The sequence below is a fragment of the Cariama cristata genome, unplaced genomic scaffold (assembly GCF_000690535.1).
Source record: "Cariama cristata isolate BGI_N322 unplaced genomic scaffold, ASM69053v1 scaffold12023, whole genome shotgun sequence".
Classification (NCBI taxonomy): domain Eukaryota; kingdom Metazoa; phylum Chordata; class Aves; order Cariamiformes; family Cariamidae; genus Cariama; species Cariama cristata.
In genome coordinates, this window is record NW_009608989.1 from 17,931 (window position 1) to 32,424 (window position 14,494).

Below are 14,494 nucleotides of genomic sequence, written 5' to 3' on the forward strand. Positions count from 1 at the left end.
AACCATTTCTTTGTGTTTTGGCATGTTTTGTGCGCAAAACATAGCATTTCTCAGCACCACATTGCTGTAGTGGTTTTTTTTTCTTGAAGCTTCTTTTAGACAATTCCAAGAAGATTAATTTCACATTATCTTCTTCTGAAAGATGCATTTGACATGAAGACAATTCCATGGGATGTTACTGTATGAATTAAAGGGGGTTTTGACTCCAGGTTTTCCTGCTATACTGCAAATACTGCTTGTAATTTCTGGTGGGTGGTTCACACATCCTTCACTTCCATCCTTAACGTTCCTGCCGTTTCTGTAAGCCTCTAAAGGACTGGACAGGACAGGTCGGGTTTTGTTCCCTCTTTGGGAGCTGGTAGCTTTACCAGATTACATTTGTGTTACTCTGATCTGTTACCACAGACTGATGTTTGTCCTTAAATTTGCAGCAAGTAATGATGTGCATTTTTCTCTTGCTTTGTGTTTTGTCCTTAAAGATACATGTGAAAGTGCTGCTGTCTTTCTAGTCACAAGGATGGCATAATGGCTCTATGCTTTTTGCTGGGAGTACCTGCTCAGCTATTAGACTAGCTGGCCTGTCATCTCTTTAAAACAACTTGGAAAAATTCTCATCCAGTGCAAATGGCTCAAATTTTTCTCTTTTTGTGAAGTTCTGTTAGTGACATTTTCCTCCCTGCCTCCTTGTGTGGATCTAAGGGGGACAGTAAAAAAAAAAAAATTTACACTGTAAATCAGATGTCTTTATTTTGAGGGATGGTAGTGTGTTTTACTGACGCTCCAGTATTGCAGCTCTCAATATTGCAGCAGTCTGCGTATCACAAATTTGTAGGTCTCGCTGTTTGTGGAATTTCTTTTCTGATGATGATAGTATTTTGGTGACTTGACTTTTATAGATATTAATGGAAGTAGGTCTTGGGGAGTTTAGGTTTTTTTAAGTAGAGGCATGTGACTTTTTTTAAGGGGCAAGGATTACTGATACTCTGCTAAATTGTGTAGATTTGCACCCTCTGTTTTTTTAACAGGAGAAGTGAATGGGAGATGTGGCAAATAAAGTACATACACACATGAAGTTTTGGCTTGCTTTAGAATTTTGTGATGAGTTCATAATCTGTTCTGTGCCTTGCCTAATAAAAAGTGTGTATACTTGCAATCAAAATAATCAAACCAAGGAAATAATGGTACTGACTGGGTTCTATAAAGATGCAGCTATCTGTGACTACCTTATTCACCTGTAATAGTTGGGACAGGTAGATACTAGTTCAGAGTAAGAAAAGTTTTGAGGCAGTTGTTGAAGGGATCAGGATAGAATTCAAGTGATTCTGAAGTGTAATGGATATAACATTCTCTCTGAAGTTCTGAAAAAAAAACTTCGTGAGTTTTCTTACACACTGTAAACAGCAGCTTTATGCAGCCTTTTGATCATCAGAGCGGATTCTCGTTAAGGCTCTACTGAGAAGGAAATACAGTTCGAGTACAGTATTTGTAGATTCTGTTGTATAGTGAATGTGTTTTTACTTTTGCCTTGTGAAGGTCTGTTTGAGAGAACTAGGCACTTTAGCTGCTGCTTTTGCAGACAGCCATATTCTGTCTTGAAGCACAGGATCTAGGCTGTTACCCTCGGTGTATTGTTCTTAGCGTCCTGATGAGTCAGTATTGACTATCCATGGTATGAACTGTCTGTGAGGGCTGGTATTTGTACTCCTGATCACTGCTGTGCATAGTGAGGCGCTTGCACCTTCTGAGCGAGTTTACAATAACTTGTTTTAGTCTTATGTGCTTTCTTGCAGTAGGAACAGTCAGCAGCACTGCTGTTTTAATGACAATTTAACTTCTCCATAAATATTGTCTTGAACTTATCTTAAATTTTTTCTTTCTCAGGGATTTAAAGAAATTTAAAAGTTTGGAGAAAATAGTAGAGTTTTAATGCCAGTGTCATCTTAACCAAAAACAAACGAACAGACAACTTTGAGAGCTTGAAAGCTTCCTTAAAAATTCTTGTTAGCAGTTAAAGCATATATCTGTGCTAGCTAACTGCCTTATACCAGATTCAAGCTTCTGACATCTCAGATTTTACTTTTTAAATTTTTTCTAAATCTTAACCATGTTCCCAGGTGCTATTCAGAAAGGGAGTGTTTGCAGAATTTCAACTTCTGCCCTTAGTAGCCGATATGTATAAATGGTTTTCACTAACAGCAATTTTGAATTACCAGAAATTAATGCCATCAACCAAAGGAAGCTATTTCACTGTCTCCCTATTTAGGAAATTATGCAGCGCTTTAAGATAAGTCATGCAGAGCTTTTTTTTTTTCTCTTTTTTCGTTGAGCTACTTGCATATATGTTATTTGCACTCAATTCTTTAGCTTCTTTCCCATAAATTTTAGTGGAAGAAAATACATTTTGTTCTTTCATTTGTAAAGTCTAGAATAAGAAAACACACTTTATGAGACTGTTTAATGAAGGAACCTGGCAATGTAAGTATTGTGATTTCCTTTGTTTGTGGTAGGCAACAGGATTACCTTGTTAAACTTCTGGCTTATGTATGAAAAATAGCAGAAAAGTAAGGGCAAATTGAAAGTAGTTTTACAGTTGCCTTTACTTCATATGCTTTTCTTAAGCAATGAATTGCAGTAATTGAAGTTTGGCAGCTTTTTTAATGAAAAACTAAATTATGGGTTAAACTCCTTGGTTTAATACAATTTGTGTTTCTGTTAACTAGCAGCAGAATTTCAGCATTTGCTACTTACTGGTAGAGAAGAAAAATTCCACAGCACTGCCAGTACAGGTTAGTTTAATCTGTAAGTACCTGATGTTCCTCTTTGAAATGATTTGTTCAAATGATACCACTTAAATACATGAGGGGAATTTTGGTCTCTGAAATGTGAATGTATCTGTTATCTACTACTGTTTTCAGTAGTGAGTGAACGTCTAGATTTTTTTTTTTTAGATCTGTAATGATTTTAACTACACTTGTGGGTAGATAATGTCTGTGAGCACTTTTAAGGAAAATTTAATATGGAACTTTAACAAATAGCCATTGGTGCTACTGAAAAGTGTGAAGACCTAAAGTTGAAGTCATTTCAGTAACATGCCTGTTATACAAGAGGCTGTTTTATCAGTGAACCAATTATAGGATACTATATTTGTTGTATTGGGGAATAAGCATTTCTGTTTGTAAGAATCCATAGCAGTAATGTTATCTTTCGATTTTCTTTAGCTATTGCTAATTACTGTCTCCTACCAACAGATTTTTACTTTGTTAGGCCTGTAAGCTAGGAGCTTGTTTTTTGTTTTTGTGGGGTTTTTTTGTTAGGCTATTTCAGCACTTCAGAGACTACCTACAAATGTGGTTTTCCCCAGCTGTTTTATCTTACTCCAGAGTTAATGCTCTGCCTCTATTCTTTTTTTTTTTTCTTCTGCCCTAATCCATAATTCACGGAAATTTTGGCATTTTATTTTCATGCTATAGAATATTTTACACCTTAAAAGAAAATAGGGATTCTTTGTGATTGGGTGAAAGATGCAGCCTTCTCCAGAACAGAATCATAGAATCATTATGGTTGGAAGAGACCTCAAAGATCATCAGGTCCAACCGTATACCTGACGCCACCATACATCATACGTGATGCCACCATAGCTTCATATGTTAATTTTTATTTAAACTTTGTGTACCTCATCTCTACATAATCAGCATAGGAGATGAAAACTTTCTGTGCCATGGCACATAGCGTAGTTTCACAGCTGAATGAGCTGTAAAACTCTGTGCTTTAATTCACTTCTCAAGGGCATGTTGTCACGGTGTGGTAGCTGAACAGATACTTTAGTTTTGCCAGCTCATCTGAATGGTCTGGAGTAGTTTCATGAGTGACTTGACGCTTCTAGCGGTATTGCTTATTTTAGAATTTTAAGATCTTACACGACACTGCAGAATTCATCATACTAACATAAAAAGTTTCAAAGGGATTGTATCTTCACAGGTTTTAGAATAGTTACACTTGAAACCCATCTCCTGGCGTCTTTTCTACATCAGTTCTCAGTCATTCACACTAAATTGCTTTGTCTGCAAAACTAGCTACATGCAAATTTTTGTGTAGGTGTTTCTCCCTAGAAGGGAGAAAAAAAAAAAGTCAAGTTGTGTAATGAAATTTATAACTTACGTTTGCCTGTATTTCCTAAATCTTGGTTGCAGATGTGCATGAATAATAGGGGATACCTTGCTGTGAGGCCATGATCCTATTAACAGAATGTATGCATCTTTCTTTTAACTTTTGTGGTTAACCCTAGTTGATACTTCATGCAATGCTCAGTAATCAGTTGGAATGAGTAACTGATGGCTTTTGGCTGCTGAATTACTTTGTGAAGTCTCCGTTTTGATGGTGGTTGGATACTGACCTGCACTACTTGTACACCAGCTTGGCAATCGGTGGGCATAACTAAAGGATAGTGGTGTTCTCTTGAGTCTTATCAACAAAAAGTATATTTGTCCAGGGTCGATCCTAATATGAACTCTGGTAGAATGTCATCTCTTTGTGAAACTTTTTATGGCAGTTAGAGTACTTTTTGGTGGAATTAAGGTTATTTTCTTTTGAGACCAGACCAAAGCAATACTAGGAATCTGAGCTTTCAATCAGGTGAGCAGTGTTAAGTTGTAGCTCAGTTTCTGATACACTGTTACAACAGCTGCGTAATCTAATGTGGTTCAGACATCTTCCTTCCCAGTTCTGTTAGGGTATACATGGAACAGTGAGTCATTTCACAGTATTTCCTTTAGGCTTCTGCTTAATGACTCTGAATTACCCCTTCAGAGATTCTGGTCACTGTGCAGCGAACCCAGACTCCAAACTGTTTTTAGTACCTTCTCAAAGTACCTTAAAGCACATGATTGAATTATGTCCCCTCTCAGTAGCAGTACAGCCACAGAAGTTAGTGTGTCATGAAGGATTTTTCTGTAACTTGATACAGCTTTTGTGTAAGTAGTATGAAAGGCATGGGATCATTGATCTTTTTCAAAAGACAGGTGGCAAAATACTGATGTTGAATTTAATTCGAGAAAGTGGGAGACTGGTAAGTATGTGCATCACTGTAATGCATGCAAATAATAGTAACAGTAACTAGCTTAATTTTATAGCATTCAGTTTACAAAGAAGAATCAAAGGGAATATGGAGCTAACATCATGGCATCCATTGGTAACCTTCTGTGAACTGTATGCTTCAGGAATGGATCATTGAACATACACACTCTGTAATGTGTGTCTACCACTTTGTAACAGTCTCTGATTAAACAGAAGTGAAACACTGTTTCTGTGTGGTTTTTTTCTCCTCTTGAGGACCTATTTAAATTATTATTGCAATGAATGTTAGCTGTTCCAAAGTGTGTGGAAGTATAAAATCCACCCTCACTCGTGTTCTGGTTTGAATAATTTTGTACTAGCTCTCTGATTGTCTATAAACTGCAAAAATTCATTCATATGAGCTTTGTCTTAAAACAAAATGTTCCGTACCTGGAGACAAGCAAATGAATGCTGACTTCTCTTAACTTTCTTTTGCTGCTGACCTGCTGCCCTTCTGCTGAACTGACTGTACAAAAAATAGACTATTTAAGTTGGAAGAGTCAGGGGGAATATGGAGGAGAAGTATCTTACAGCATTTTCATAAAACCTGTTCTAAGCCCTTTTAGAGCGAAACGGTGGAGAGATGAGGTAGCTTTGAAGATGTGTGTCCTTGCAGCTCCTGTCTACAGGATGAGAATTGCTTACTCTGCTAGGCCGGTTGGTCTCATTTAGCTACCCTTGTTTACTGATAGATTAATTTCTAAGAGGTGGTAAAAGAAAGATAAATCCATAATTTTAATGCTATACTAGCTGGAACAATTCATGGCATTTTGAATTGGAGGTGTGTGTAATGAGGAGGAGCTTAACACTAAATAGAGGAGAGCTACTTTGCCTGAGCTCTTCAGTGGAGCGTGTGTCCTCTGGCCCTTTCAGCTCTAGGGGAACTGCTTTGTCCCAAAAACTGGCTAGAGGAAGGGGGTTTGTGTCTTGCCTGGCTGGTTAAAGCACTCCCAAGTTTGATTTATCAGACTCTCAGGGAATTTAAATATGACTGGGTAAAGAAGAAGGATGGGTCTGTACTTTTGCCCTGTGGACCTCAGCAGCTTGTTTTGCAACACATTATTCTATAGGTTTATGCTTTTTCTCTGAATCTTGTTTTTTCTGCAGGGCACGTGGGGAGGATTGTGTTTATAATACCCTGATGAGGTAAAGAGCTTGGATCTAAGCCTTTAGTTTCTAAGAGTTAGAAATGGGTATCTTTAAAAAGCAAAACCCCTAATTGGGCCTCAAAGGAAAGAAAAGAGTCTGCAGTGGTGTGGGCTACAGGGCAGAGATAGCTATCTACAGTATCAACTCGGGTGTCTGCAGGCAGGAAGGAAACAAGTTACAAAATGGACCCTCTTGGCCAAGTCCTCTGGCTTTAATTTTTCCATTATGGTAACAGTTTCTTTTTGAAAACAAAAGCTATGCTTTTGCCGCAGCAGTTGAGCAGGTTGTGTAAACTGTTAAGCAGTTAATGCTTTCTTTTACTTGCCATGCTTTTCAGTAAGTTTGCATATCCTATTTCTGCTCTGAGTTGAAGCCATCCTTGTGCCCCATGCTAGATTTAAGAAAGCTGCCTTCACCCAGTTAACTTTTCAAACACACACACACCCCAGCCCCCTGCATCAAGGGCAGGGGACAGAGGGGGCTTTCTCTAGCGCTCCAGCTATCTTGCTCCTAGCAGTTCAGATGCTGTCATGGTTTGCTCCTCCGGTGCGACTTCCTAGCTCATCTTGGGGAAAGCTGCCTTTGATGTCCTTAACCCCTTAAGGTTAAACTTAGGACTTCACTTAACCCTGGTGAAATCTGCCAGCCTGGATTTCCCAAGCAAAAAGTACAGCCCTCCAAGAGTCTACTTTGCTGTTGTGTCTTCCAGGTTGAAGGCAAGGGAAGGAGACAGGTATTGCCTGGGCAGCAGTCACCAGCTCTCCTTCTGCTTCCTGAGGCCAGAAGGTGAACGCTTGGACTAGATGGAATAATCTTTGGTTTCATCCTGTTTGTTCTGAATTCACAGTGCCTTGCAATTCCTTTTGGCTGTGCCCAGGTCTTGGCTGAAGTTGGAAAAGCAAATCATACCTTACTGCTGTTAGAACTACATCTTCAGGTAGGGTAATTAAGCTCATGTAGAAATGGTAATTTTTCCTAAAGGTTGTTGATTAGATTAAAACTGAAGCTATATGACAGATTTCCTGGAAATTTTAGTGACAATATCGGTATCAAACAATGTGAAACTCCAAGAATAACAGGCGACTTTTATTATTAGAGGCATAATGCGACATGATGGTTGCGGACACAGTGCTGACAACAAAATCCTTTGCATTTTTCAGATGAGTAGATCAGGCTAGACCAATGTTTTCAAGCATGGATATATGCAATAGACAAATTTGAGTCATGTACAGTGTGGACATTTCTTGGATAATGCAAAAACATTTCACCAAGTGCAGGAATTGTTTGGACTATGAAATCATAACAGCACTTGCAAATAATCTTTTATGTCATCAGTGTCTTAACTGCTCAGATGTCTCTTCACCCCTCCCCGCATACAGATACATCTAGTATGGTTTGTAATATTTACATGGAGAAGCCATGTAAGAGTGATGTAAAATTTGAGACCTGTTTTTTTTATCAATCCTGATGTTTGCAAAATCAGCTTAAAAATTGCTTACTTTCCCTTTGTGCTTCTGTACTGGATATTGGCTTGCAGTTGATGAGCAGATGTATTTCATACATGGCACAAGTTAGTGAGCGAAGTATGTTACAGCCAGTGTAGTATACATGTAAGTTCACTTAAACTTTTTGTTGCTGAATCAGGAACCTGTTTATTTCAGAGCTCAATTCTCCGAATATTGGGAGGGAGGAGAAATCTTGAGTCTTTTGTCTTCTCACCGCCAGGCCCCAAGCAAATACTGCAATTATTGCTGTCTTAAGTTTGAAATCTTGCTTTTGGTGACTCCAAAACTATGCAAGGCTTCTGTTTCAAAGTATATTTTACTAGTAGTTTCAAATTTTTTTTAGATATTTGGTCATTATTGTAGTTAAAGCCTGGTTATCTTGCTACCTGATGTTCAGCCAGTGCAGTCCACTTTTTGTTTTAAATGTGACAACAGACTTTCAGTGCTGTATCTTCTAACAGCGCGGTAGGCACTGTTAATGTACTAAATACCCTGTATTCTGCTGGCAGTTGGATTACTTTCAACCTCGATATTGAATGCAACAAGACCATTAAATGAAAAGCCTAAATAGAAGGTGACATTTTCATTTCCAGGGGGCACTGAATCTCGATGGAGTGGCAAGATAGGAAACTCCATCATGTGGCCACGTATAAATAAATTCCTGTCCTTGGTCCAGCCAGAAACTCTTTTGAGAATGTCACGAATCCTGGCAATATTCCATACAGTTCCATGGAGCCACTTCATTCTCCTCTCATCTAAGGACCCACTAATTAATTTATCAATTTTAGTTTTGTGCACAATCTTACCTAAGCCATAACCCTTTCCCAGAAAAAAGTGGGTGTAGATTCTTTTCTTTCTGGTAGGAACATCTTTCATCTTGATGTCATATAAACGTTTCAGGGTTTGAAGGGCTGAGCTTAGAATTTCGCCTTTTTCTGGATTAGGCTTTTTGTCTAATGCCTCATCTGGCCAGTACAGCAAGGTGAGCAAAAAATGGGCACTTGCTGGAAATGGTCGTTTTCCTTTAAAGAATCTTACACTGAGATCACGAAGAGTTTGCACTGGAAGAAGCTTGGCTGATCCTGGTGCTAAGCATGCTAATGTGATGTGGCACAAAATATAATTGATCAGATCGTTGTCTTCCAGCCTGTCCCTGAGTGGGTTTTCTGTATAGAAACTAAGGATCTTTTCTAGCTTTTCGGCTGACCTGTTCTCTTTCTTATCTGTTAAGAATGACAGGATGTTAGTGACACTACCTCCACCACTCTTATAAATATTCATGCTTCTAATCAGCTGGCTCTCGGGGCCACCGTTGCTGTCCTCAATAAGCGATGTTGAGATGAAGAACTTTGCATATACCTCAGACTGCCTTTTTAACCATTTTCTGGGATTATAAATTTGTTCTTCCTTTTCATCTTTTTCGTCTTCCTCTTCCTTCTCCTGGTTTTTATCTGTTTGGAAATAACTTAGGTCTTCTGAAATCCATTCCAGAGCATTGTACAGGTTCTGGCGTAAGCCTTTTAAGCGGAGGTGAAGCCTTCCCCATGTTTTTTCAATGTCTTTAGGAATGTAATCTGTGATCAGGTATTTCACAAGCTCAGAATATTCCCCCTCTGGACTTCTGTGAAATACATGGATGGTGGACAAAAATCTGAGAAGACGACATCCTACTTCTACTTCTCCAAAATAGCCAGCGTTGTTCATACTGTCACGTTCTGCTTTTGCAGCCTGTTGTGCAGCCCTGAAGCATTTCATGGCTTTAAGAGCAATCTCTATCTTTCGAATGATGCTTTCAGGAGTGTCCTCCTGTGTCATTTTATCCACAGTGAAACTAAACCATTTCCTGTAGACTTGACCTTCTGTATCTAAAATATAAGAATCATTTGGCAAATGAGATTTTGCAACCCCTGCCCAATATTCCGCATCTTGAAATTTTTCATTGTTGTAATGTAGTCGGGCAAGCTGCTGGGCAAAAAAAGGATCTTTTCCAAGTTGTTCATATGCAGCTTTTAGAACTGCTATAGCTTTTTCACAGTCTTCAGCCTTACAGACATGTTCAATGAATGGGGAGAAAAGAGTGTCAGTATTGTCACCTCTGCTTCTTTTATCACGTCGAATAAACAGATCTCTGATGAACTTTATGAATTCTTCTCGTCCAAATCTGTTTTCAAACAGTGTCTTTTCCTGAAGAAGAGTCATTGCCAGTTGACTTTGAGGTTCATTCCCCGAAAGCTGATGCAGAATTTCTTTTGCAACCAGACAGTGTATTATCTGAACAGATGAAATATAGGTCGTACTTTCCCTTAGCTCAATAAAAATCATTCTTGCTTGTTCACTCAGGTGACTTTTGAAATCATATGCTCTTGATTTCCTTTCTGTATATGCCCCCAGTCCCAGAAAAGCCTCACAGTGTGACAATGAAACGTACGAATTAGGTACATAAAAATTAAGCAAAGCCACGTAACGCATCAAGTATGTATCACGAGAAGAACGGTCTATGTCTTGCAATATGTGCCCTACAAAGTCTCTCACGTACGTTTCATTGAATTCCTCGCACATCAGGACAAATGTAAGTATGAATTCTGGCTTGACATCTTTCTGTTTCAGTTTTTCAAGTTTAGTTCTGAACAGACTTTTCTCTGAGTCCGTTAGCTTGTGAGTGACAGCAACTGTGTCCAGTGGAGAAGCCTTGCAAAGCCTTTCAGGGTCATTGGATCGTCTACAGCACATGAGGATGAAGTAAGGTCTGGGGGAATTAATTTTCCTAGTTGCTACAGCATCCATTAACTCATTCCTTAGTTCTTCTAAATAGTCTTCATCATAATCTTCAATTAGGAGGAGCACAGGAAGACAGTGACTGATATCTTTTTCTTCATAATCTCTAAATGCAAGTGCGTGCTCACAAACAGTTGCGGGTGAATATGAAGCTTTGATGACAGCACATCTTAAGTCCTTTTTCCTTTTCCATAGAACTTGCCGTGCTATTGTGCTTCCACCGCTTCCAGGATGGTGAAATATCTTTAGTTTGGCCACAGAATAGTTGAGTCCGATTCCTCGTAAAATGTCATCTAGGAGTTTGCTAGCATCCTTGCATGCTTCGCGTTCAATTATTTCCCCACAGTGTCTTTTATCAGCAAGCCAGAAGTTTTCCCAGGTGATTTTTCTCCCTCGGTAAAAATTTTGTTCTTTTTCTTGTATTTCTTTTTCAGTCAGAAGATCTAATTTGATATCATCGCATTGGTCAACACAAAGGATTTCCAGGGAAAACAGTTTCTCTTCTTCCAGCGAGGGAAGTGTGCATAGCCCTCTAGTGGAAACTGGCAGATGTCTGGGTTGTGCTGTAGAAGGCAGCATTGCTTGAATGGTGGCATCTACGTGACTTAGTTTCATACCCACAATACTGCATTGTTCTAGGGTCTCGATGCTGCAGGATGCCTGAGCCAGATTAGCCCACTTCCCATAATTTTCTCTGGACTCTGCAATGCAAACAATGTACTCCGTGCCATTCATCTCTGTATAGAATTCCTGAAAAGTGTCCACAAGTGGTTTCTGCACTGATGACAGCAATAGGAAAAGCACAATGAAAGACCGCTTCGGCAGGATTTCGTCACAGATACGAGTAATTGCTTTCTTAAGGTATTTTTTTTTCATTCTAATCCATGTATTTTCATCACAAGGTTTTTCATCCCCAAGGAAGTCACTGCGCCCATTGCAGAATATCCAGCTTGTCTGATCAAACAGGCACAAATGTTTCTGAGAGGGAGGGTTGCCAGTCTGGCTTTCATTGTAAAAATCCTGTAAAAAATAAGACCTTGTTGCGTGGTGTTCTTTGTACTTGCTATACAGCCCTGACACGTTAGAATCTGCATCGAAGTCAAAGACGCAGAAAATGTTCAATTGCATTAAAAAGTTGATATAGTTCAGGTTATCCTTTTCACACCTGTTTGTGACAAGGATGTACCGTAGGGAATCATCCATATAGCTTTTGCCATCATTTAGTAGAATTTGTAACTTTCTTCCTAAATTTTGAGATATTTCTGTATGTACTTCTGCACTGGAGAGCTCAGCTTTTTCTCTTTGAGCATCCCTGTCTTGTAAACCCTGAATAAAAGCAGTGAGATCATCGTGCTTTACAGTTTCAGACTTTGCTCCTAGTCTCTGATAGAGAGCTCGATCTTTTGTCAGGGTCACCTTCTGACTGCCTTCATTGTATTTTGGCAAATACACTTCAAAAACTCTGTTCTTTACTAAATTGGATGTTGGTTCAATGTCAACCTCCACCACAAATCTTTGTTCCTGAGAATCTTTTGAAATCACTTCGACAAAAACAGGTGGGTGAATACATTTCCTTGCAATTTCTTGTACATTTTTACAAAAGCACTTCTCTATATAATCTAATGCATCAACATAGTATTCTGGCTCTTTGACCTTTATGCCAATGATCTGTCCGTGTTTCCAACCCCTATCCTCCACCCTGTCCATGACACCAAAATGTATGGTGCCGTTTGTTCGAATGTTCATGCAGGCTGAAGCAAATCGTATCACCTCGCAGGCAAATTTTGATTGCAGTTGATTTTTGTTCAGTTCTGCAGCAATGGCAAAAGACTTGTATTCATGGCAAGGAGTGATTAAACCATTGACTCCTGATTCTGGAGCAAGAACTTTGTCTTTCACATACTTGAAATCAGTATTCCGACTTCTAAATGGTCGACAGTTGCTCAGCTCTAAAACTTCGTCAGAACTTTTACGTTGCGAGTTGTTACTTCTCCTTTGCTTCTTACCGGAAGTAGAAGCGGTGTGGTCTCTGCTAGTTTCATCTACTGGATCACAGCTGTCTCCCCTTGAAGTTTTTTGAGCTGGGGCATTTCTGGGTCTTACTGGATCTGTTTGTGCATCAGTTCTGTTGGGTGCTTTGCTGCTGGAATGCTTGGTGTGCTGTGCGTTTTCCTGTAGCTGCAGAAGTTCATTTCTTTTGCGGATTAACATGTGGATTTGGCCTCCCTTCATACCTATGCCTTTGAGGAAAGACTCATCCAGTTCCATTAGTGCTGGACCTGTCACTTCTTCTGCATATAGTTTTTCTACATACTCTTTCTTGATTCCAGTAGATTCTAGCCAACATTGGACATGGTTCTCATCCCATTTGTTCACAGGTAATGTTCTGTAATCTAGGAGTTCAAATAACGTATTAGTAATACAAACATGTCAGTGTGCTTGACAAGGCATTATAATCCTTGCAAAACTAGCCATGTTGAATGCTAGACTGTTGTCTTTCTACCAGTCAGTGACGGACTGTGTCTTAACTTCTCAAATATGTCAGTTTTGGAGACTAAAGGCATCCTTAACCTTAATCAAAAGCAGTCCTAAGCAATGGCACAAGACTAATAAATCAGTGAAGCAGGAAACCATGAAGGAGGTTTGGAAACGATCCACGAAGAGAGTCACGGAAATAAACCAGAATATTTTTTTTGAAGGGAATGATGCAATAAGGTTATCGGAACTGACAGGGCCTGAATTCTCTAAACCAGAGAGGTTTGGGTAGATCATTTACCCACTTGAGTCTGTTTATTTTCTGCTAAATGAAGATTGCATCAATACAAAGTATAAGATGATGTTAAGACTACTGATTAGTTCCCCACTAGAGATGAACCCTTAAAATACAGACATTAAAAAGCAAATTGCTACATGTACAGTACAAATTTTCTGAAAGCAACACATACCCATTGCCTTTGATGAGGGAAATTGTGCTGTTAACGACCAGAACCCTAGGGAGGGAAAAAAAAAACTGTCTTCAGATTTAGAGTTACTGTTCCTGTGTTAGTTAAAGCTGACTTGTTCTCTTTTCTGGTACAGGGTAGTTTCTGTACCTCTAAAAGCCTGGTCTTGCCAGCTGCACTGCTTATGTTCTCCTGTGCTGTGTGAAGGCAGGTGTATTGCTTCCGAGACACATGTGAGCGCAAAGGAAATGGGGTTTTGCTGGAGAAGCGTGTGCTGACCCTGTGCCTCTCTAACAGCTACTTCTGTTAGATATTGGAAAAAAGGAGGCCCAACACTACCGTATGCCCCAGGTTGCATAGTATGTCTTGCTTTTTATTGCTGTCTTTTCTTCCTCACTCTTCCTCTCCCTGCCTCCTCTCTCACACTCCCTTTTTTCCCCTTCCCTTTTTTTGCTAGGAAAAAAAACCTGTGTGGAGCAAGTGCGTATTTACCATTTAACACCTGGTCAGCGCTGTAGAAAGCTTAGGGGCTGAGTGAGGCACGAGCATGGCAAATTGCTTTAGTTTAAGTGAGTGGCTCTAAGGGGAAGCTGTTACGGGACTGCTCTGATGTGCTGTAGGTGTAAGTGGATCCCCTGGAGTATGTGTAAAGAGGCTGATTACAAAAATGGTTGGAGACCAATTCTGGCTGACATCTGGTGCAGCCTTCCCCAAGAAACAGGGCTAAAACTGTCCCTGAAATAGTGGCCTTTCAGTGCCTTTGGCTACCACATCACCTCCCAGGGCTGTGCTTGTACAGTGACTTGGCTTGTGCTGAAGCACCCCGCTGTGCTTGTCTTTCTGCCACAGCCTGCTGTGACGGCTGACGTCTGGCGGCGTTTCATGAGAAAACGAAACTTAATGGGGAATAGAAACTAGGGTGGAGGCCTGGCAGTGGGTGAGCAGTGCTGGGGAAGCCTGGCTGGGAGCCGCAGCGCCCTGTGCTGGAGGGGGCCCGGGGTCCCCTGCTTC

General features: G+C 39.9%; 1 protein-coding gene across 1 annotated transcript in view; it reads right to left on the minus strand.

Annotated features, from left to right (window-relative positions):
• Positions 1-8,249: 8,249 nt before the first annotated feature.
• The window catches only part of LOC104159454 (sterile alpha motif domain-containing protein 9-like), a 7,261-nt gene continuing 1,016 nt past the window's right edge, over positions 8,250-14,494 (minus strand). The window contains exons 3-4 of the mRNA XM_009697363.1: positions 13,487-13,531; positions 8,250-12,934 (exon numbers count right to left, since the gene is read on the minus strand). Of these exons, the coding sequence (XP_009695665.1) occupies positions 8,250-12,934; positions 13,487-13,531 (4,730 nt within the window). The remainder of the gene's footprint in view (positions 12,935-13,486; positions 13,532-14,494) is intronic.